Genomic DNA, 22,061 nt, shown 5'->3' with positions numbered 1-22,061 from the left:
TTCTCGCGCTTGAAGAACTTTTAAACCTGACTGCATTGTTTTAAAAATAAAAAATCTTAAGGAACTCCATGAATCGACGGCCAACAATCTCCGTTTTGATAAAACAGGACTGCATAAGAGTTTGTTTAATCAGATACAATGAAATATATGAAGTTCATATATGTTTTTTTCTTATTTAGCAATACTGATGCAGCCGGACATTCATTGTTTTATGAAATAACTCGTATATTTACTATCGCTAGGTTTTCAAAACCCGTCCACAGTTCACAGTGAAACCTTTATTTGACGAAAAAAAGACTGCGCTACCGAGTTAAAGTAAAAAAAAAATAAAAAAATAAAAAAATAAAAAAAAAATAAAAAATATATGAACCTCATATATTTCATTGTATCTGATTTATCACTTTCACGGGTTTATTACGAATCAACTTAACGGCCTGCTCCCAGTTGGCTTGTTAGCTCAATTGGTAGAGCGCTGCACTAGCATCGCAGAGGTCAGTGGTTCGAGTCCCTTACAGGCCTGATTTTTTTTCAGGTCTGATTTTCGCTATTGCATAAATAGCGCTATCTACTGCGAGGATCGTGCATCATACGTATAGTTTGTTTAATTTTTTTTTTCGTGAAACCAACTGTTAAGCTTGAAAAGTTATTTTTAGGAAGTAACAACGAATGGATATATTTAAGAAGGTAAGATTTGTCAAATAGCCGAGTTTTACCACAAATAAAAGGTTAAGCCTAACGGCCGTTTAAAAGCTCGGCTGCTTTTTCTTTTCTCTTCAATTTTTTCCACAAATGTTATTTTTAAGACTATGTTACATGGCTTGGAAAGTTTCGCTTCTGTGTCAAGTTTTCATTTGATTCAGCCGAACCATTTTAGTTGAGTTCAGTAAGTATTCCCATTTGTTTTAAAATTCGAAGATCTGCCAGTGGTCACTTATCCATCGTGAGGCATCGAAAAGTCGAGAACTTTTATGGACAGCATTGCAGAGACGTGTTTAATTAGTCTGATTTAAACTTTCCCTTTTGGCTAATCCAAAAACCATATTCCCTTAAGATTTTATTCTGAACTTCTTATGAAATGCGTAGGTTGTATATATTGTGCTTGTCCAGGATCAAAACTATTTACTTGAAATAACTTTAATGTCTTTAATACTTCTTGAAGAAGCCTGTGTGAATATTTCAAGACTTAGTTATGCTAATAAGGATATTAAAAATGTAACATAATGACTTAGTAAACTTTTAAAAAGTACTCAGACATGAGTTAGGACCCAACTGTAGGAAAATCTCACCTTGTCCTTCTGGTATTAAGGAAGCCAAAACGGCGAGAACGAAGCAGTAGAATACAAAGAGCATGTTTCCTAAAAAATGCCCGCTGTACTTGCGGCCAACAATTACGGCGAGTTTTTCAACCTTATGCCGGCGAAATATCAGACAAATTGAGAGAGCTGAGGTTTAATATGCGTTCAAATACACAACCTTCTCTGTTTAATTATAAGGTTGTCAGTGGTTGCCACAATTGAATAAGTTTCTCTGGGATGTAATTGGTTGGTGAAATTCGATTATACTTCATGCATATTGATGGCCTTCAATTTGAATTTTAGGGAAAGTTGTCCTTTATGTGTTTTTCTATTCTGGTTTAATTATCTCTGTAGGGGTGCAATGTATGGCGATAAGTTACTTGAAAACGTTTTAACAGATATTTCTACGCTCTCCTTATCTACCCAAACTTGACCGCAAAATAAAGACGACCAAACCATCAACTAAACATGTAGAACTTTCATACAAAATCCTGAAGTAACACAGAAATTCTTCAGACGGTAGAAACTTGTTTGAAAGCCTCATCGACCTTTCGGTTCTATATAGTTCCTGGGATATCCCGTATATCCCTGACAGCATTATTTTTGAAAATAAAACATCTCAAGGAACTCAACGAATCGACGGTGAACAATCTTCGTTTTAATCAAACAGGATTGCATAAAATTTTTTCAAGAAAAATTTCTTGAAAACCACCTGTTTAGCTTGAGAAGCCCCGGCTCTTTAGGAAGTAACAGTGAATGGATTTATGTATATATGTATGTATGTATGTATGTATGTATGTATGTATGTATGTAGGTATGTGAAGTGAAATTGTGTTCCAAGCTTAGTTTCTTTTCTCCAGAGGCAAAGTTTCAATCCACAAAGTCCTCAGATTTTACCAACAGCCAAGTATTAATAGAAATAACACGTTTAAGCCCAAAGTTAAAAGCATTGGTGCTTTTCCTTTTCTCTATAATTTTTCTCTTCAGGCAGGGTTTGAAAATTAAAAATTTTTCACGAAACGTTAGTTCGTTTGTAGTGACGATACAAAGGACCTCCAGTGATAATTTCGCTATCACGTGGCATCGAGAATTTTAAAACGTGCATGGACAGCGTTGTAGAGACGTGATTAATCATTCTACAGCATACTCTCTTTTGGCTACTCCAAAAATCATGTTTCCCATATTCTTCATCTTGTTGCTCGCAAATAATTTGTTGTAAAATGAATTCGGCAAATGTTGAACGTACTGTAAAATTTGAATAAAGGCTGATAGTTTCGAAAGAAACTGCTTGGGGCTGCGTCGGTGGGGGTAACGAATAATTTGGATATATCAACAAAGTTGAAATGGTAAATTGGCTACCTTAAGTGGCCAATGTACTGGTGGCCAATTTACCATTTCAACTTTGTAAAATTTGAAGGTTATTTCATACCATCCAAAGGAGAAAACTATTTATCATGATTGGAGTAATTTGTTATAGCTAGCAACACTGGAAGTTTGTGTGAATATTTCAAGGCTTTGTTATGTTAATAAGGATAATAATAATCTATAATAATAAATTTTTAAATAGTACTCAGACTTGAACCAGGACATAATTATAGGAAAATCTTACTTTTCCTTCTGCAGGTATCAGAGAAGCCAAAACGGCGAGAACGAAGCAGTAGAATGCAAAGAGCATGTTCCCAGAAAATGCCCGTTATAATTTTCTCGAGTCAGGCAATTTGATCTAGCTGAAGTTTAATCTGCGCTCAAATACAGCTCATTCTTTCTTTATTTATAAGGTTGTCAAGGGTCATTTCTTATGACTCTTTCCCCTTGTTATGTTGAGTTGGAGAACCCAATGCAGCCGTTCTTAGCGTTCAGCGCTCTAAAATTTATTTGTATTTTCGATCAAATTGTGAGGAAATATGCTTAGTAATGTTAGATTGTAGTTGTACCTTTTTATTCAGCGGTCGCCACATGTACCTGTTCAGACACACAAGGTACTCGAATACCATACCGTAAAAACGACATTTGGTAAATTCTCGCTAGTGGAACTTGAAGTTTTTTTTAATCTTTTCTTCTTTGGAAGCTTTGCTAACATGGTCTGTGTATAGAGATTACTCCCTGGAAAATCCGCTTTTACGTTTACGTTTACGTTTTTATTTGGGCAATTATCAACTTTCATTACGGTAACGTACAAACATTTCAGCCAAGTGACAGATAACTCTACACAAAAATGATTCGAGAAGGAGGAAACGCAGAATGACCAGAAACTGGAGACAGAAACAACACGAGAGACTGCATCAATGACATTTTCCAAACTGCGAGCTTAGAACACGCGTTCTTGCAAAATCGAGGATCCAGAATGCACAATGGTAAGGACCTTAAAATGAATAATTTTTTCGCTTTATACGTATTATGGGCGGCAACATCAGTCGCAAAAACCGATATCGCGCAAATCGCGAAGCGATGGTTGCGATATCGGTTTTCAAGTATAAAAACAAACAATATTACTGCTCTTTTCTTTTTTTCTTATTGTTATTCAGTTGAGCGATTCAAGGAAAATCTATTAATCGACTTGTGAATTCCACGTTAAATTGCGCTTGAAAATCGATATCGATAGCGATTTTGTGTGCAATTTAACACGGAACTCACCTGCCTGTAAGGAAATTGTGAATTGCCAAATGCGACGGTGATGTCGGTTTTGATTAGTCTCAGCCAATGGGTCCGTGATTTTAGTCTCTGACTCTTTACAATTGTCCGCTTTGCTTTCTTATGATGGGATTTTTTCATTGCATGTCGGTGCGAGATTACCTGAGTAAATCCTTGGATGCAAACGTCGTAATTGGATTACAACATTGGTGACTTTTTTTCTGCCGTCAAGTCGAGCTCAAACAAAATTCCTAACTTTGTGTTTGGTGAATATAAACCAAAATAACTTATCCTACGAGATATATCAAAAAGAATAGCCAAACTATGTTTTCTTTTTTATTTTGTCCAGGTTATGCATAGCCAATATTGATCCCTTCACCATGGTCGTGCCCACGTCTGAAACAGCTTATGTCGTGATTACCACTGTGCTCATAACACTCGTTGATGTGGCCATCGCAGGAAATACACTGGTTTGTTTGATTGTAAAAAAATATCGCCAGAGGAGGTATGCATTTGGTTTTTTACTTCACTTTTTGTAAATGGTATTGAACATTTTGAATCACTTGTTTTACTCCTATGTTCCTCCCTTATGCTCTTGGTCGTTCCATGAGGGTAGCAAAGGGTGATTACGACGTATAACTATAAGGCCAAAATTAATATATGACGCGTAAATACTAATACAGAAAGTAGTGCGCGATTCCAGAATTTATGAACCAGCATAAAGCGTTATTTGTCTCCTGAAATAATTATATGACTTGTGAAAACCTCAAGATTTCTCTGAAAATCTTGTAAGCAGGATGAGAGTTTTGAAGTTTTTCCTTTATAATTTTATGCACTAAGAAAATAACAATCATACATTCATGCACACTAAACAAGAAAAGAACAAGCAAACCCGCCTCAAGGTAAGATCGAGGCCGCTTTCCCCCATGATGCAGCCCTACCAAAGCAGCCAGGGAGCAAAGAAAAGAGAATTGGAAACGGAGTAAAAGTAAAAGGAAAATGTTCAATTGTCCTAGGAGGAATTACTGACATAGTAAGACAATGTTCTTCCCGATTTATTTAACCACCGCGACGGTGATGCGCATTTCTAAAGGCTGTGCGATTCAGAGAATGGCAACATCAGAAGTCTTCCTGTAGACTAATGGCAAATGCGGGTTCTAAAGTCGAGGGTCACCTTAAAGTGAATCACAGAATAGGAAAAGAGAGCACGTGAACAAGCTACGATGAAATCTGGACTATGAGATCCTCCGAGACTTGGTGGACGCCCTGTATCAAAATATTTACTATAGTAACAAAACCAGTAATTGTGGATTTCTCCATACAAGGTGGACGCGAATATCAGAATGAAGCCCTTCTGTTGATGATACAATGTAAGACAGTCAGACGTGTCCCTCACACAGTTAGCGCAATGGATAATGTGCTGGACTGTTGTGCGGGAGGTCGAGGGTTCGAGCCCCGGCCGGACCAACACTCAAGGTCTTAAAATAATTGAGAAGAATTTGTTACCTTTCTGTAACATCAAGAAATGGTTAGGTATTCTATTCTTCTCGGATAGGGACGAATAAATGGAGGTCCCGTCTCCTACAGGGTTTGTGGTAGGAGACGTTAATTTCCCACGCACGAGATTAATGTGTGATGGATGTCCTTCCCTGGGGTGGGATTGGGTGGGTTTACTGGACCTGCAGTAATCGGTGCAAGCTGTTGCGGTGTCCCTGCCTGTCGGCGAATCTAATAAATTAAATTATATGTTCAACCACAAAATTCAAAAGGCAAGATGTAGCCACTCTTTCTGCAACCATATCTATTAGAATCTCATGAAGTTTGTTAGTAGTCTTTCATAAACAGAGCCTGTAGAAGGGGCTCAAAATAGTTAAATTTAACTAATCAATTGGATAGCAACTGATTCTTAGATTGAGAATCTAACCTTGTTTTCATTACGTTAATTATAATTACTAAAAACCTGTAATCTATTGATTGAAACTAGGAAGGGTTTCAAAACTGTTCCACTGAAATTTACTTTGGCTTCTGTCCTCCTTTTTCAAGTTTGCTTTCTTGACATGTCGATGTTTTCGTACGTTCCGCTCTCTTTCTTTGACTTCCTTCCTATAATTATATGCGCTTTACGAGGTCATTTGCCTAAATAAATTTTTTTTAAAACTACTCCCTTTCAATTCAAACAGGTGAGACTTTCTGAGTTATCTTTTAAAATATGGGTAAAAATGGTTCGGTAATGTGGTAAAGTTTAAATTCTAGGAATGGTCATAGGTGGGTTGTTATCAGTAAATAGAAAATAGATTAGCTGTATCTGCCAGCAGCAAAGGGGAAAGATTGTTCAAAACTCAATAAAATCTTAACACATGTCAAATTCGATAACACTTTATGGGACAGAGCCTCTTTTTGGTGAATCATATCTTGAACTGTTCCTTTTTGTAATTGAAGGGGTTGTAATTGTAATTGTAACTGATCATTCTCCAGTGGTACCAGGAACTTAATAAAGGCGAAGATAAAACGGATGTTGATCTGTGATAATCCCACAATGCCACGGATTCATGCCGCTGAAAACCCCAGATGATTCAACTTAACAACCAACCAACAACATCGACACCCATGTAATCAATGCATTAAAATGTTTCTTTGAAGGAAAATGACGTCATGCCAAAAAGGATAAAAGTCAGAGGTCCACTGATCCATACTTAGCACAGCATTCGATCTGCCAATTCTTGGTTTCGTAGGCTACTTTCCCTCTAGTTCCCTCAAATCCCAGTTTGATTTCAAAGCAGCACGAGATCATGTACTTTAGGTGCAACTTAATAAAGAAGACTAAGACTACTATGTCCTAAAAACATATACGCCATAGTGACTCGTTATAAAGTTTTCTTAACTCTCATACCGGAGGAATATCTCTTATCAAAGGGTCATCTCCGAGGGAAAGATCTTTCACTTTTTGAATGCTGGACGGCTGATTATTTTCAACACCATTTTGTCAACACGACAAGGGAGTGATTTGAGAACGTGTACTACACGTGTACTACCCGGTTTACAATCCGCTGACCAATTTCCATGGCCACTCAATGACCAACTGAGTCATACACGAGTCTTGGGCGTGGCCATAATAACGCTTTTAATCCGCAACTGTACAATGTTGAGAAGGTTGAGAGGGTAGGTTTGGAGAATGGATTGAGGGATGGAAAAATCAACACTGAAACATAAACTGTGATGGTGAGATCGACAAATAATTGTCAAGATTCTCACATTTCCGGTGGTATGTATCTCCATGTTCTTTCCCAAATAAACTTTGCTCTCGATTAATGTGGCTTCACAAAGAAAGACAAACTAACAAACAAAAAGCAAATACTGACAACCAGAAATAAATTTATTGACATTCCTAAAATGAATGTGGAATTCAGGGGAACTGATTGCTTTTTTCTCTAACTGCAAATGAAGCTAATTGCAACAAAAATGCAATCTACCTCATGCAGGTGAAAATTCAGTCAGCCCAAGAGAGCGGAAAGAAACAAAGATACTGAATCACGTTGGTTCTATAGTAAATGAAAATCTGTTTTGATTTTGAGAAAAACAAATTGATTGCAAACTGAAAGTAAAGCTTCACACGCAATTGAAAACAGTTCTTCGACAAATAACTTATCAGTAAAACCATACAACTTTCCGAGCCTCATGACACGAAAGGGAGAATGCACCCCATCCCCTTTTGTGAGAATTTCCTTTTTGCATAGATTGAAGTCCCGCTCTCTGTACTGCCGTGTACACTTCACTGGATAAATGTGATAATCACTCTGCCATGTCCATCGCTATTATAACAACATTCATTTTTCTGACTTGTTCCATTATTAAAAGATCCTCCCCCTCCCCCACAGGAAAACTTTTCATCAGCTGTTCCACCATTTCCCCCAGAGTAACCTCCACCGCCGCCAGCTCCATTGTTGCGTCCGCGTAAACCACCGCCACCTCCGAACCCACCCTGGGCATGTCCTCCTACTCCTCCTTGAAGATATCCTTGACCTCCTTGACCACTTACGCTCCAAGAATTATCTTGTCCCTTATTATAGAAGCCACCACCACCTCCACCTACAAAACGAAAACATGATAAGTAGCTCTCTTATAAAAAGCAACATTTTCATTATAAACTAAAAAATAATTACACAAAATCATTGAATATTGTAGCCATGCAAAAGCTTATGAGGAATAGTCAGTGTTAAAATTTTGCATTTCACAATTTTTTAAAACTAAACTAGTGGGCAACACTCTGAGAACAGTAGTTGTGAAACTTCTTTATTCTTCGACGCGTTTCGTCTAACTGTCGTAGACTTCCTCGGGGAGTTTTACAAGTTAACACTAAACGCCTGTTTTTATAAGCCATAGTTAGCGACTATTACGTGGGCCAATGACCAAAAAGGCTTGGCCGGACTTACGAACAGGAAAAGGCGAAGTTGTCAAAAATTGGAAATTTTTTTAGCCGACGTGAGAAAAAATATTTTGGGAGCCACAGTTTTAGCTAGTTGAGTGCTACGAGCTTAATTTTAAAAAATTGTTCTATTTAATCCAAAATCGCTATTAGCTAATATGAAGGTCTCGCCAGTTGTTCTATTATTATCTCACACACGAGAAATTGAAATAACGCGATGATAGTGCATATTGACGGATCGGTGGTGAGCAGTAAATAAGTTGAGTAGGATTTTTAGAGACTGAACGAACGAAACTCAGTTGAACTTTAGATATTTATAGAGGTGTCACTACAGATGTTGTTAACAAGAAAAGAAAAAAAAATCAAAATTCAAGATTAATCATTCCAATAGAGATCTGATTAATTTTATTGTCGTCTTACTGTCCCAATGAATTGAACATACTAATGGATTTTTCTTCTTTCTCCGCTTACCTGATCTTTTACCAGTGGTATTTCCTCCACTTCCACTGCTTCCTCCTGTCCCCAATGGCAAGTTGTATCCCGCATTCCCTGTTGTGTTTATGGACGCATCACATCCTTGATGTTGTTCTGACATATTTTTAATTCCTCCTCCACCTCCAGCAATGATCAAAGGCGTGTCGTTTCTTCTCACCACAAATGTACCTCCACCACCTCCGGCAGTTTTTGGGTTTGCATTCCCTCTTCTCCCTTTTTGACCAACAAGTACACAGATAATCTCATCTTTGGTCAAATTAAAGTTTCCAATCATCCTTGCCCCTCTTCCTCCGTTTTTGATGTCACTGTCCTCACCGTACCCCCCTGAGGCTCCTATTGCTTCCATTCTGTATTCGCCAGTGCGTGGCACAGACCAGAGTTGAGTACCGTTGGACACCGTAACTTGTCCGCTATGATCCTGATCTGTGTAGTGACTACCGATTGAGTCTGGACCCTGAGATCCACTCTGACCCAGGTTTGTAAACACAGCTGTAAATTCTATATAATAGACGTGAAATAAAATGAAAGTTACGATGTGAGTTAATTTTTTTAAATTTTCTTCGTCACTTCAGTGTTGCCATTACAATGGAAGTGTTCTTATAGTAACGTAAATTATTGGATCACACTGGAACGGAAACGTCAGTCACTTGGAGTGTTCGAAATTTGTCGTACTGTGCTATTTTCTAAAGCCTGCTCACCATTGTATTTTTAGAAAGTAGAAACCTTTGATAGTCGGGTATTGACTGACTTCACTGCATTTGAGGATTACATTCGACAATAAGATATCTGAAACAAAATTGTGTTTTTGAACAGACACATGTTACTTTCATAAACTGTAGAATTGAGCTGACACTGAATCTTTTTGTTGGGAGATCTAAAAATCCCAGGAGAGGACAAAGTTTCTTTCCCATTCCCATAAGTTGAGTCGTTTTTCTCGTCAATTTATTCAAGATTGTTGTTCGGCGATCACAGGTGACGGTGAAAGGAAGAGAGTGCAGAATAAAGGAATTCCTTATGACCAAAGCTGATAAGTCAATTGAGTGATGCCCTGCAGAGCAATTTTCAAATGACTGGAATAAGTTATCGGGGATTTCATTGGCGTTGCCTTACTTCGCCCTGTTATTGGTCCACAAAACTCGCGCCGTTGAGATGACACACAGCGAATAATATCCGAGCGCTTGTGTTTGAACTGGAAATGAAATATCATCTAGTATAAAGTGATCTTTTCAAGAGGTACCACTCGGGTATTGTCATGCAGGCCTTACCTTGTACACAGCCATACAGTTCAACCCCCATTGATATCCAGTTCTGCCACTCTATTGGTTTAAAGCGAATGTAACGCGCAGTGATTGGTGGGTTAAGGTCGTGATAAACTATGGTATTCTGATCTGTGTTTCCATGAAAAACCTTTCAATCAACAACATAAAACATAACAGCCTTTCAATTAAATCTTTAATAAAGGCTATATTATGAATATCAGTTATTACGATGTAAAAATAGACCTCTCACTTATTCATGCACCATTCTTCTAGGCGTTCCCCTCGGGGGCCTCGATATTCTATATCATTTGTGGTGCATATTGCAAAGACTCTGCTAATGATGATCAAAAAAAATTATTTTCCTGCTTATATTAAACGGAAATCACGCGATACACGATAAATCAATTCTACCTTCGTAATGTTTTGTCCTGGGACTGTATAATTGTAGAACCTTCCTGTATTGTTGCCGTACTGCAGATTGTACTTCCTAACCCACTCCCTCCGGTGTCCATTACTACCTTGTGTTGCCACACGTATCACTTTTGTGTGCAGAACAACCAGATCAGCTTGGAGCCATTGATCCGTATCATTGCTTGCAGCTGCCCAAGATTCCGCTTTGTTAGGATGCACGAAGTAAAGTCTACCCTGGGCGGCAGAATGATTGGAATCTCTCTCTGAGGAGGCGCTTAACTGTCCATCAGAGATTTCACCGCTTTGCATACCGAGAAATCTTCCACATTCTGTTTTGGAAAGGTTTATAGACGATTTACAAAGCAGCTATAGGATAACCCAACAATAAATTAAGTGTAGTTTATATTAAGCTAAAACTGTCTTTAACATAATTCCAGAAACTTTCAACGAAATGAAAAACTTTAAAGAACTCCTATGATCAGATCAACTGTGGCGCGGAGTCCTTTACTGTCTCAAGCTTATTAGAGCAAAACTGCATATAGTTTCGTTCGAGGGAAATTTAGAAGCAATTTCTGGGACGCACCCGACAGTCATCGTCTTTGTTAACCACTTACGTTTTTTATGTTTTTAGTACGGCTGATTCAACTTTTAACTTTCAATTTTCTTCACCTAGTTTTTCTTGACAACGGGATCTTTTATTCGACACAATACAAAACAGAATCGATTGCTCAGTTTACGCAATTAGCCGGCTAGATACAATGAGTATCAGCATTGGAAGACAGCCGTCTTCCTTACCTTTCACACATCCATACAGTTCCACTCTCATTGATATCTTATGGTTCCACTTCAGTGGTAGGAAACGTATGTACCTTGCTGTGATTGGTGGGTTTAGGTCGTGATTAACAACACTGTTCTTGTCTGTGTTCCCACTAAACTTCTACATCAAGATAAATATCAAATAAATGCTGCTCGTTTTGTTTTAAAATGTACGTTACGTGCTTGCGTTGTATACATGAGAACTTGTTAACTACTATCTATAAAATAACATACTGCAATGATTTCACGAGTAAACCGATTCGATTTGACTCGTGAAATTCATCCCATACCACGCTAAGGTAAAATTAAGACGAACTTTTTCTACAAATATCAATCTGAGATTAATCAAAAACTAGATAGATGAGAGTTATGAAATAGTTTGGATATATCAACAAAGTTGAAATGGCAAATTGGCCACCGTAACGATTACAAAAGCTGACGTTTCGAGCGTTAGCCCTTCGTCGGAGCAAATTGAGGGATTGTGGGTTGTGTGTGCTTTTAAAGGCAGCAAATGGAGCTACGTTATTGGTGGGAACATGGGAACGAGAAAAACAAGAATAAATTAGTGGAATGAAAAGCGTTCGTTGATCCCTGTGGGATTTAGACTGCCGGTTTGAAAGATGATCTTCCAAACCGGCAGTCTAAATCCCACAGGGATCAACGAACGCTTTTCATTCCACTAATTTATTCTTGTTTTTCTCGTTCCCATGTTCCCACCAATAACGTAGCTCCATTTTCTGCCTTTAAAAGCACACACAACCCACAATCCCTCTATTCGCTCCGACGAAGGGCTAACGCTCGAAACGTCAGCTTTTGTAATCGTTACGGTGGCCAATTTACCATTTCAACTTTGTTGATGATATATCCAAATTACTACGTTACTCCCACCGACGCAGCCCCAAACAGTTTCTTTCGAAACTATCAGCCTTTATTCAGATGAGAGTTATACCTGGGCAAAGAAAGTGGTAAAAAGTATGAAGCTATACGAACGTTTAATACATCGTAACAAATCGAGCAATGAAGCTCTGACTGCAAGGTGCTTATCCCAACAAAAAGTAATGCTTGTCCTAACCAACTACTCAAAGAACACATTGGAAAGTTCAAGTTAAGTTAAGTTATAATTTTGAATTTGCGGCGTACAATAAGCAGCCGTCACGTTTCAAAATATTCCTCTGCCTCGGATCTGTTTTACCTTAACTGGGGTTTGTCCTTGTTCCCTGTAGTACTGAAATCTCACTCCATAGTTGCTGTATTGTAGCTTGTACTTCTCCACCCAGTAACTGTTCTGATGGGATCCTTGTGTTGCTACTCGTGTTACTTTAGTGTGTTGAGCTGTGAGATCGAGCTGGAGCCACTGATTTGAATCAGTCCAATCAGCTATCCAAGTCTTCTTAGCGTCATGTAATCTTGTGTTTTTTAGGGTCTTCTGTATCCAGGATGAGACACTTATCTGCCTTTGTTTGATTGCACCACTTTCCATACCAAGTGTTTCTTGACAACCCAAATCTATTTCAAAACAAAAGGAAACTTTAAACTACCGAGTTAAAATATCAAAGTGTTGCAACTACTTATTATGCTGCTCCCGGTTAGCTCAATTGGTTAGAGCGCCGGATTATGTTGTGCGGGAGGTTGAGGGTTCGAGCCCCGGCCGGACCAATACTCATGGTCTTAAAATAAGCGAGGAGAATTTGCTACCTTTCTATAATCAAGAAATGGATATATATTCTAATCTTCTCGGATAAGGACGAACAAACCGTAGGCCACGTCTCCTGCAGAGGTAGGAGGCGTTAATTTCCCACGCACGAGATTACTGTGTGGTGGATGAGCTCCCCTGGGTGGGATGGGTGGGTGTTGGCCCTCAAAAGCCCCAATGGGGAGTGGTCAATTAACCTATGTATGTATGTATGTATGTATGTATGTATGTACATGCCATTAGTAGATATTTTCCAATTTACGTAGTCTGAGTAAAATTTTGGCTTCTGCCTCTATCGGGCGCCAGTTGTTCGAAGGTTAGATAACACTATCCAGTGGATAAATCCCTATCCTGTAAATTGCGCAGTATGTTTTGTTATCGCTTATCCGCTGGATAGCGATTTATCCGTTAGATAGCGTTATCCGCGCGCCCTTCATACAACTGAGCCCAGGTATATTTTATTGGTCAGAAAAGATCTCCTTAATACTGTTAACGTGTCTGTGAGGGAATATTATTGTGAAGAGCTGGTGTATAATCTACCATTTAAGAGATCAAGAGCATCAGAGCTCTTTTCTCGTCTTATTAAGCATTTTCTCATGTAAAACTCTGAAAACCCTGCAATATAGGAAAACCTCGTTTTAATTATCTTTCTTCTGCCAAGCAGGGGATGGCCCATTTCTGAATTACCTTAAGCCTCTTTTGCGAAGCGATTTTTGGTGCTCATCCATTCATATGATGATAAGTTTCATTTATGTGCAAATTAAACTTATTTTCACAAGAATGGTTGAGCACCAGGCCTCGTTTTGAGAAAGAGGCCAAAGGTAATTCGCAAATGGCCTATTGATTGTTGACGTCCATACTTAGATCACATGGGGTGGAGTTTTGACATGAATTACCTCTGTTTCGAACTGAGTCGATACGAACCCTAAGGGAGCTAACTTTTACAGCAATGTTATAATGTCGTTCGCTCGCGATAAACAACAGCTATCAATTGAAATGTGTTGCTAAAACGTGGCTACTTGCTCGTAGGTCAGAACATTTCTAACACAGTCAACGAACCTAACTAGGAAAATGCTTGATCATTCGTGACGGTTAAGATCTTTCAAGAAATTTCCAATTACATCTCACGTAAAAACCTTACTTTAGGGAATTATAGAAGGTAATTCTTGCTGATACTGATTATATAGTCAGCTCATTATGGAGATCTTGATCCTGGGCATGCGTATCAAGACTTTATCAGGAGAGGTGTATCATCTTCAAGAATATATCAATATTTTGCAATATACCAGTTTGTGGTCGTTACCGGCGATGCTGAGCCCTGAGAGAAAAAGCTGCTCTATAACAGATATCCATAACAGACTGCTAATCCGGTTTTTAAAGATTGTCATTTTAATATATAAACCATTAAATGCCCATCCTCAAATGTTGAAGTGGACTACTAGATTCTCGTTCTACATAGTTACCTCTGATGGTATAAACCTGAAGAGCGTCCTTCCCACTCGAACCACACTTATTAGATCGCTTAAATGTTTTGATTTTCCGCGGCGCAGTAGCAGTTGCTTTACAGGTGTCATCATCGTCAAGTGCAAACATCCTGTAACCTTCCCTAATTGCTGCCACTGCGCATTTTGAAATGAAGCTCTCAAGCTGCGGAGAGTGACTTCTATTAAAGATGGAATCATTCCCCCACAATACACGAAACAAACGATACTTATCATCCAATTTGTAGCATCCAATACTTTTATGTCCTGAAAGAGTAAACAGCAGGCAGAACCGTTTAATGTCATAGCTATAATTAGTCTACATACCAAACATGTCAAGTGTGGGTATCGACATCGGCAGAAGGGAAAAACTTCCAAGCGATATTTTAGATTGGCAAATTTTTAGTAATCGATCAGCAAATGCAAGGGGGAGACGCATGAACCTTTCACAGCCAAAAGAATTTCGGCTGAAGTCGTCTCTTAACATCTCCAGAGTTAAATGCTGGTTTCATTTCAAAAAACTAAAAGTTCATTTAGACATTTTCGGGTAAGCAATCTTTCTTGTTTTGCAGAAGAAAGTTCCCGCAGAGAAGAATTCTGCGGGTAAAAAAAAGAAAAATAACACTACTTTTCAATGCAAAAACAAAGCGCCAGTTGGTAACAAGCCTAGAGGAGTAGGGTTTTTGATAGACTTGCTCACAAGTCGCGCTTTTGAGCGCGAAGCGCGTGCGAGCCGAAGCGAGCGAAAGCGCGGGTCCTACCACACCAGAACATAAAACCAAGCGAACAACTTTGAGAAAGTCTAGGTTTTTGACGGATTTTTTTTGTTGTGTCAGTTCCTTTGGGTTACATAAAACTCCGCTCGCAAAGATTTTGTAGGATTCAGGAAAAGGTCTACATGTGCAATGAATAAAGTATGCCAAAAGTTGTTCTCAACAGAAGTTGTGATCGCCTAGAACCGCAAAAGGTTGTTCTCAGAAAACACAGAAAAATCGTTGGTCCACAAAATTGTCATGCTGCGTATTATTTTCAACATAGCAAAACATTGTGTTTCACCATCACTCAAGCAGAAGTCTCCGATTTACCATCAAAAAAGGAAATAGACATCGCGGAGCCACAGTAGAAAAAGGGTGGACAATCCGCATATAAATTCAAGCAAATTTGATTGAAATAAGCCAGTCACTATATGCACAGAGTTCTTTTAAAAAGAGAAATATTTGCGTGAACAATGAATTCCTTATTAGAGTATGAGGTTATACGGAAATATCTGCGGAGCTGTTGAGGGTGATTTAATCCAAATCATGAGGCATGATTTATAATTCCAGTCTTGCGGGGCATTTCGTCGAAGGTATCAATGCTATACTACCGGGTAGATTAGCATGGATAACTTGCCATAAAATCTTACCCTTAATGTAATAGACATGATTGACTTGTTTCCCTCCTTTACCACCAGACGGGCATTTATCATATCCATGCTTTTGGAACGTCCTTATAGCCAAAGCACTGGCTTGGCATCGTCCACCATCTTGAACTGCAAAGATATGAAATCCTCGCTTCTCGGCAGCACGAAAACATTTGTCGATGGAATTATTCCTGGTCGAGTAGTTACCATCCAAGATATCACATTTTCCTTCCAACGTTTCTATGGCAGGACTGGTTGTATTGTCTCTAAAGCATCCAATTGACTCGTAGCGAGGTGACGCTTTTAAATAAAGTTGCAAGGTTTTCGTCAAAACTTGGATGATACGGTCACTATTCTCGGTCTATGATTTTCTTCTGCCATATGTGGGCTCATTCCCTCAGGTATTTTTTTAATCATCAAACCCTTCAGCCCCTAAGAATGACTAGCATTTAATTTCTCCTTAGAGTAGTATCGTTCTGGTCACGATTGCAAATTTTTTAATATAAAAGCCACAAGAATGTATATTTTTATTCCTTCTTTCCACGCACCCTCAGGACATGGAACAAACTTCCGAAAGATATTGCTGAAAGCATCTCTTTAGAGACTTTTAAAACTAAGATTTCCAAGTATTTTAACGAGAAACTTTAAACTGGTAAATATTATTTCTATTCTTGCTATTTTATACTTTTTGTATTTTTAACGTTGGTGTGATGTCTAACGACTTTACCGACGTATTTTAATGTAGATATGTAGATCGTCGCTAAATCAAACAATTTATGAGAATTAAGGAAGTGATCATCAACTTAAGAATCCTTTGATTGTCAAACAAATTCTCCTTGTCTGTGTCATTGGAAATATATAGAGAATAGTATGGAAAAAATACATATTCATCCTCAGGTGCAAAGGGTTAATTACAATCTCGTTCTGTAGTGAAATCGGAATTGTGATTATCCCGGCTATCTTTGAATCTGATTTAAACACTCAAAGTCGTCACTGCATAGATGTCTTATAGTCTTAGAAATTAAAGATATGAGATGGAGAAATTTCACACCTGGTAAGAGAGAAGATGAATGAAGTAATAAAAAGAGCTGCGAGAGCCTGAAGAAAACCAAAGGGAACTGAGAATTTGACGAGCGTTTTCCATAGTATTTAGAACGACTTCCAAACATGCATTTGTTGAAAAAGGAATGTATCACATGCCTTTCTGATCTGTTAAATTTAGTGGCTTTTAGAAATTTGACTCGCTCAAATTCTTGAAGTACATTTAGCTCTGATTCTCCTCCGTCTCTCGAGGCGAGAGTGCGATTAAAAGCGTCACCCAAGTTAATTTCATTAAATTTTCTCTAAATAGTCCTATCTCCAATTTTTTACTTTATTTTCTTAAATAATACTCTCGAGTTTTAATGTATTCGTTATGTAACTTTGCTAGGAAACGAGGCTAGTCTCGCCCCAGGGCTTGGGGGAAGCAGAGCGGGAAAATCAGGTCGGCCATCTTGTGTTGTTATAGTGTCGCCTCCGCTAATTGTATCAAAGGAGGTTTATTAAACGTTACACTGGTGGCAGCGGTGGGATCCCGGACGAAATGGCTTCGAGGGAAATGCTGGAGGATGTTTTCGAGCGGTTAACCGAGCAGTTGAAGCTGGCAAACGCAACTTTGCGATCGACAAACGAGGAGTTTCGACAAACACAGGTGAGCCTTGAAGCGTTGGAGAAAGAACACAAACGAGTCGTCCAGCAGCTCGGCGAACTCAAGGAAAGGGAGTCCACACTAATCAGTGAGAGGGAAGAAGCGAGGGAATCGGCGAACAAAGCGTTGGAGAAGGTGTCGGAGATGGAAAGCAAGAACTTGCTTTTTAAGAGACAGTCGGCGAAATCGACTGTAGTGAAGCCCGAAAAATTTTCGGGTAGTGGAAACGACACAGACTTCCAGGCGTTTTTGGATCAGTTTGAAGTCTGTACGAGGATGAACGATTGGAGTGAAGAAGAAAAAGCAAATCAACTGGTTTTGTGCATGAAGCAGAAAGTACGCGTGGTCATGTCCCAACTGCCGTTGGACGACATGAACTCCTACCAGCGCATGGTCAATGCCCTACGCAAAAAAATCGGAATGCGTCAGGCCCTCGAAGCCGCCAAAGCTACGCTCAAGGGTCGACCAAGAAAGGTAGGAGAAACCTTGTTGGATTTGAGCATTAATATTAAACGCCTTTGTGGAGAGGCTTACCGACCTTGAGCCCAGCTAGTTTAGAGCAAGCTTGTATTGATCATTTCACTGATGCACTTGGGGCCTCACTTGAAAAAGATATGATTCACTCTAAGCCCTCGACATTAGATAAAGCCCTTTCAGAAGCTCTGAAGCTTGAAGCGTTGGAACTCAGAGCTATTAGAATGAGAGAGAGAGAGTTGTGAACGATGTGTCAACCAATGGGGGAGAAGTTCGTGAGGTGCTAAACTTACCCCTACCAGGCTGGGCCCCCGAGCTTTCAACCATGATTGCATCAACTACAGCAAAAGCAGCAACTGAAGCGGTGGTTAATGCAATCCCTTCAAGGAGTGTGAGAGGAAACTACGCTCCTCCTCGACTCAGACAACCCAATGGCAGGGGTAGGGGATGTTGGTCATGTGGGTCTATGTATCATTTCCAGAGGAACTGCCCACAGGGAAACTTCCGCAGGGCGGGGGACAGATCGTAACCGTGAGTCGTTCTCCGCCCGGGGACCAAGTACCAGTGATATGCATTAGCTCCATCTAACCTAAAGTGTTCTTGCTCGACTGCAAGATCAAAGGAGTCCTTGTGAGTGCAGTGGTGGATTGTGGTAGCCCGATCTGCATTTTGAATAAGGAAGTGTTCAAACATATCAGCTTAAGTGACACCCTGGGGAAGGTCACATCCAAGATTGTGAGTGCTGAGGGTTCACAACTCAGTATCCTGGGAACTGTAGAGCTAGACACCACTCTCGAGGGGATAAGAGCTAAGCAGCTGTTTTATGTTTGCGACAATCTGAAGCAGAATGCCCTACTTGGGATGGACTTTTTACAAACCAATGGGTGCGTTGTTGACTTTAGTAGGGGAACCCTTCACGCTGGAAACGCACAGATAAAACTGAGCGGCGAATCTCTTTGGGAGGTGCACAGGGTGTCACTGGTAGAAACTGTTACCATACAACCAGATCAGAAGGTTCTTCCTGTTTTCCAAGTCAAAGGGGTGAATTTGGAAGGAATTCACGGGATTCTAGAATTCCTGGACAGGTTCTTTGAACGGTTCCCGATTGCGGTGCCCAGTTCTCTATCCTCGTTCAATAATGGAGAGAAAAAAAGATGACATGTTACCTGTGCAGTTACTTCCATTTCCTTGAAATCCATCTTTACACGTGCAGTTGTAAGATCCCAGAGTATTGTTACACTCAGCATTCACATCGCAGTCGTGCGTTCTGTCAGCACACTCATCTATGTCTAGAACAAGAGAAGCAAGAGCATAGAAATTCAGTTGTGTTATTTCTGCTTTTAATGGAGAGAAAATGAGATGACATGTTACCAGTGCAGTTAGTTCCATTTCCTTGAAATCCATCTTTACACGTGCAGTTGTAAGATCCCAGTGTATTGTTACACTCAGCATTCACATCACAGTCATGCGTTTTGTCAGCACACTCATCTATGTCTAGAACAAGAGAAGCAAGAGCATTCAAATTCACTTGTGTTATTTCTTCTTGTGATGGAGAGAAAATGAGATGACATTTTACCTGTGCAGTTAGTTCCATTTCCTTGAAATCCATTTTTACACGTGCAGTTGTAAGATCCCTGAGTATTGTCACAGTCAGTATTTATATCACATCCGTTTGTTCCATTCAAACACTCATGTGTGTCTAAGACAACAAAATGACTATCACTTGTATACCAAGGCTTTTTTTTAATTGTGCTGGCTGAAGTGTTTAGGCTTTCATACTTAGAATACTTACCAGTACAGTTTATATTATTTCGATAGTATCCTTCGTTACATCTGCACCTGTACGATCCGATTATGTCATTGCATGTCGCATTACCTCCACAGCCATGTTTACCAGTCAAACACTCGTCTATATCTGGAAGAAGAAAGTGATGAACATCATACATAGTTGGCTCCTTTTAGAAGATTTAAAAAGCTTTTCATTACGTTATATCTTTTCTTAATAATGGGGTCATGTCTGAATTTTGGCGTAACAGTTCGTACCCAGTTTCATTGAAAGTTACTTCAATAAAAAGAAACTGAGAAACTACAAGTGGCCTAGATATTGACAGGAGACACAAGGAAAAAATGTATCGAGAGCATGTGGGAATTAGGTCATGAACCCGCATCCAGTCGCCCTTTTCTTAATCAGATAGCTTATGCTATCCGTGATCCTTTTCACCGTAAACCTTAAAAGACAAAAGCTCTCAGCTATGATATTCTGTGACTATTAAAACTGTTGAGGTTCTAGCGATTGTTTCACACTCATCCCTTTCAAATAAGTCTGCCCAATCACCGAAACGAATTTCAACTTGGGGGAGGAGAGTGTGGAACTCGTCACTTATATTCAATGTTTCTGCCCTAATAAAAGTATGAGATTCCTTACCCTCATCACAATCATGGCCTTCAAATCCAGATCCATCAACACACAAACACTGATAATCTCTGTCTGTAAACCCAGCTTGGCATGTTGCGTTATTCTTGCAGGGATTTTTCGCGCAAGCATTCTTAAGGAGAAAAGGAAGAGAGAAACTTAAAATGGTATTTCGGCAGGCATGACAGGTTCCTCGCGTCTGTTCATTTATTCCCGTCGCAAGAAGGGAATTTTAAAGGAAAGGAGAGGTGGGTGAATCCTTTGGTCTCGTATCAAAGCTTTCCCGTGGTACGGAATTAGAATTGCCTAGTGGTTTTTACCTTGTCATTATGTAACTTAACCTATTACTACGTGGAGTGGAATAATATATAAATACAAATACAAATACAAATAAATACAAAGCCTTCCTGGACAAGGACGAGAGTATTACTTCTAGCTCTTAGAGTTAATCCTCACCTCAGCTCCGCGGTAAACATAACTTTTGTTTTTCACTAGGTCTCCATCGTGTTCAATGGTTGCATTATTCAGTTCACACTTGTGTTTTTCAGGCGCTTGCAATTGTTTTATCTTATGAAAGTTATAACTGACGCAGTTAGGTTCCAGGTAGCATTGTAGCATGCAGATATCCTCGTCAACCACGTCAACAGTTCGAACCGTGTGATTCTCGAGTCGATAGTCAAGTTTAGGAAAACTGGTAAACTTCAAATTGCGGCAATTACCTAGAGAAAAATTGTGTTAAGTTAGAAAGCTGCAATGTGACAAGCACTTCTACTTAAACAACAAACATATGAAATACATATATATGAACTGCGGTTATGAAACGTATATGTGCACGATCCTTCGCAGTAAAGTACTATTTAAGCAATAGTGAAAATCAGACCTGAAAAAAAAAAAAAAAAAATTCAGGCCTGTACGGGATTCGAACCACTGACCTCTGCGATATTAGTGCAGCGCTTCTACTTAAATTGGGACCTCGAACCGTGTGATTCTCGAGTCGGTAGTCAAGTTTAGGAAAACTGGTAAACTTCAAATTGCGGCAATTACCTAGAAAAAAACCTCTGCGATACTAGTGCAGCACTTCTACTTAAATTGGGACTTTACAGCAGTGTTAGTGCTGTATGACTCTCGCTTTGGTTTGGCTTTTGTTTGGCTTTTGGCCTTAAGTTAAACACCAGTCGAGTTATTTTTATTTATATTACAATAATTTCATATTTAATACAATAATTTCATATTTATATTGCGCAAATTAACATGTGGATATGATCAAATGCAAATCACAACACTTTTCGGGGGACTTTGGCTGCACTGCATCAGCAGTTTACAAACAACCGAAGGAAACTTATTTGAAGATTCCCCCTCCCCCCCCAATTCCCAGTAAACAGGCCAGACCACATCAAAGTAATTTCGTGAGTGGATTCTTTAACATCCCCTTCCTTACCAAATTAACCAATTAATAGATGCAGGAGACGGGATCTACGGTTTATTCGTCGTTATCCCAGAAGACCACAATGTCCATCCATTTCTTGATATTATAGAAAGGTAGCGCATTCTCCTCAGTTATTTTAAGACCTTGAGTGTTGG

The 22,061-nt window shown here is 39.3% G+C and overlaps 1 protein-coding gene, 1 non-coding gene and 1 pseudogene across 3 annotated transcripts in view; 2 read left to right on the top strand and 1 right to left on the bottom strand.

The window, feature by feature from the left end:
* The first annotated feature begins 446 nt into the window (after positions 1 to 446).
* On the top strand, positions 447 to 519 carry Trnaa-agc (transfer RNA alanine (anticodon AGC)). The gene has a single exon. It is a non-coding gene; the product is annotated as a tRNA-Ala (tRNA).
* Positions 520 to 4,306: 3,787 nt separating this feature from the next.
* Positions 4,307 to 22,061, top strand: part of LOC148721312 (QRFP-like peptide receptor) — a 107,658-nt pseudogene continuing 89,903 nt past the window's right edge.
* The window catches only part of LOC148721315 (uncharacterized), a 34,223-nt gene continuing 19,443 nt past the window's right edge, over positions 7,282 to 22,061 (bottom strand). Inside the window, exons 1-11 of one of the 2 annotated variants that reach the window (XM_088735904.1) lie at positions 20,493 to 20,606; positions 19,439 to 19,982; positions 19,234 to 19,356; positions 15,910 to 16,206; positions 14,487 to 14,771; positions 12,523 to 12,836; positions 11,310 to 11,451; positions 10,515 to 10,843; positions 10,110 to 10,251; positions 8,821 to 9,342; positions 7,282 to 8,012 (exon numbers count right to left, since the gene is read on the bottom strand). In XM_088735904.1, coding sequence (XP_088592030.1) covers positions 7,696 to 8,012; positions 8,821 to 9,342; positions 10,110 to 10,251; positions 10,515 to 10,843; positions 11,310 to 11,451; positions 12,523 to 12,836; positions 14,487 to 14,771; positions 15,910 to 16,206; positions 19,234 to 19,356; positions 19,439 to 19,676 — 2,709 coding nt within the window. In that variant the 5' untranslated portion in view covers positions 19,677 to 19,982; positions 20,493 to 20,606 and the 3' untranslated portion in view covers positions 7,282 to 7,695. Of the gene's footprint in view, positions 8,013 to 8,820; positions 9,343 to 10,109; positions 10,252 to 10,514; positions 10,844 to 11,309; positions 11,452 to 12,522; positions 12,837 to 14,486; positions 14,772 to 15,909; positions 16,207 to 19,233; positions 19,357 to 19,438; positions 19,983 to 20,492; positions 20,607 to 22,061 lie in introns of those variants that run through there. The other variant, XM_088735903.1, reaches the window with a different exon arrangement.

Source organism: Stylophora pistillata, chromosome 10 (assembly GCF_964205215.1).
Source record: "Stylophora pistillata chromosome 10, jaStyPist1.2, whole genome shotgun sequence".
In the NCBI taxonomy this organism is placed as follows: domain Eukaryota; kingdom Metazoa; phylum Cnidaria; class Anthozoa; order Scleractinia; family Pocilloporidae; genus Stylophora; species Stylophora pistillata.
This window is presented reverse-complemented; position numbering and strand designations above follow the sequence as displayed.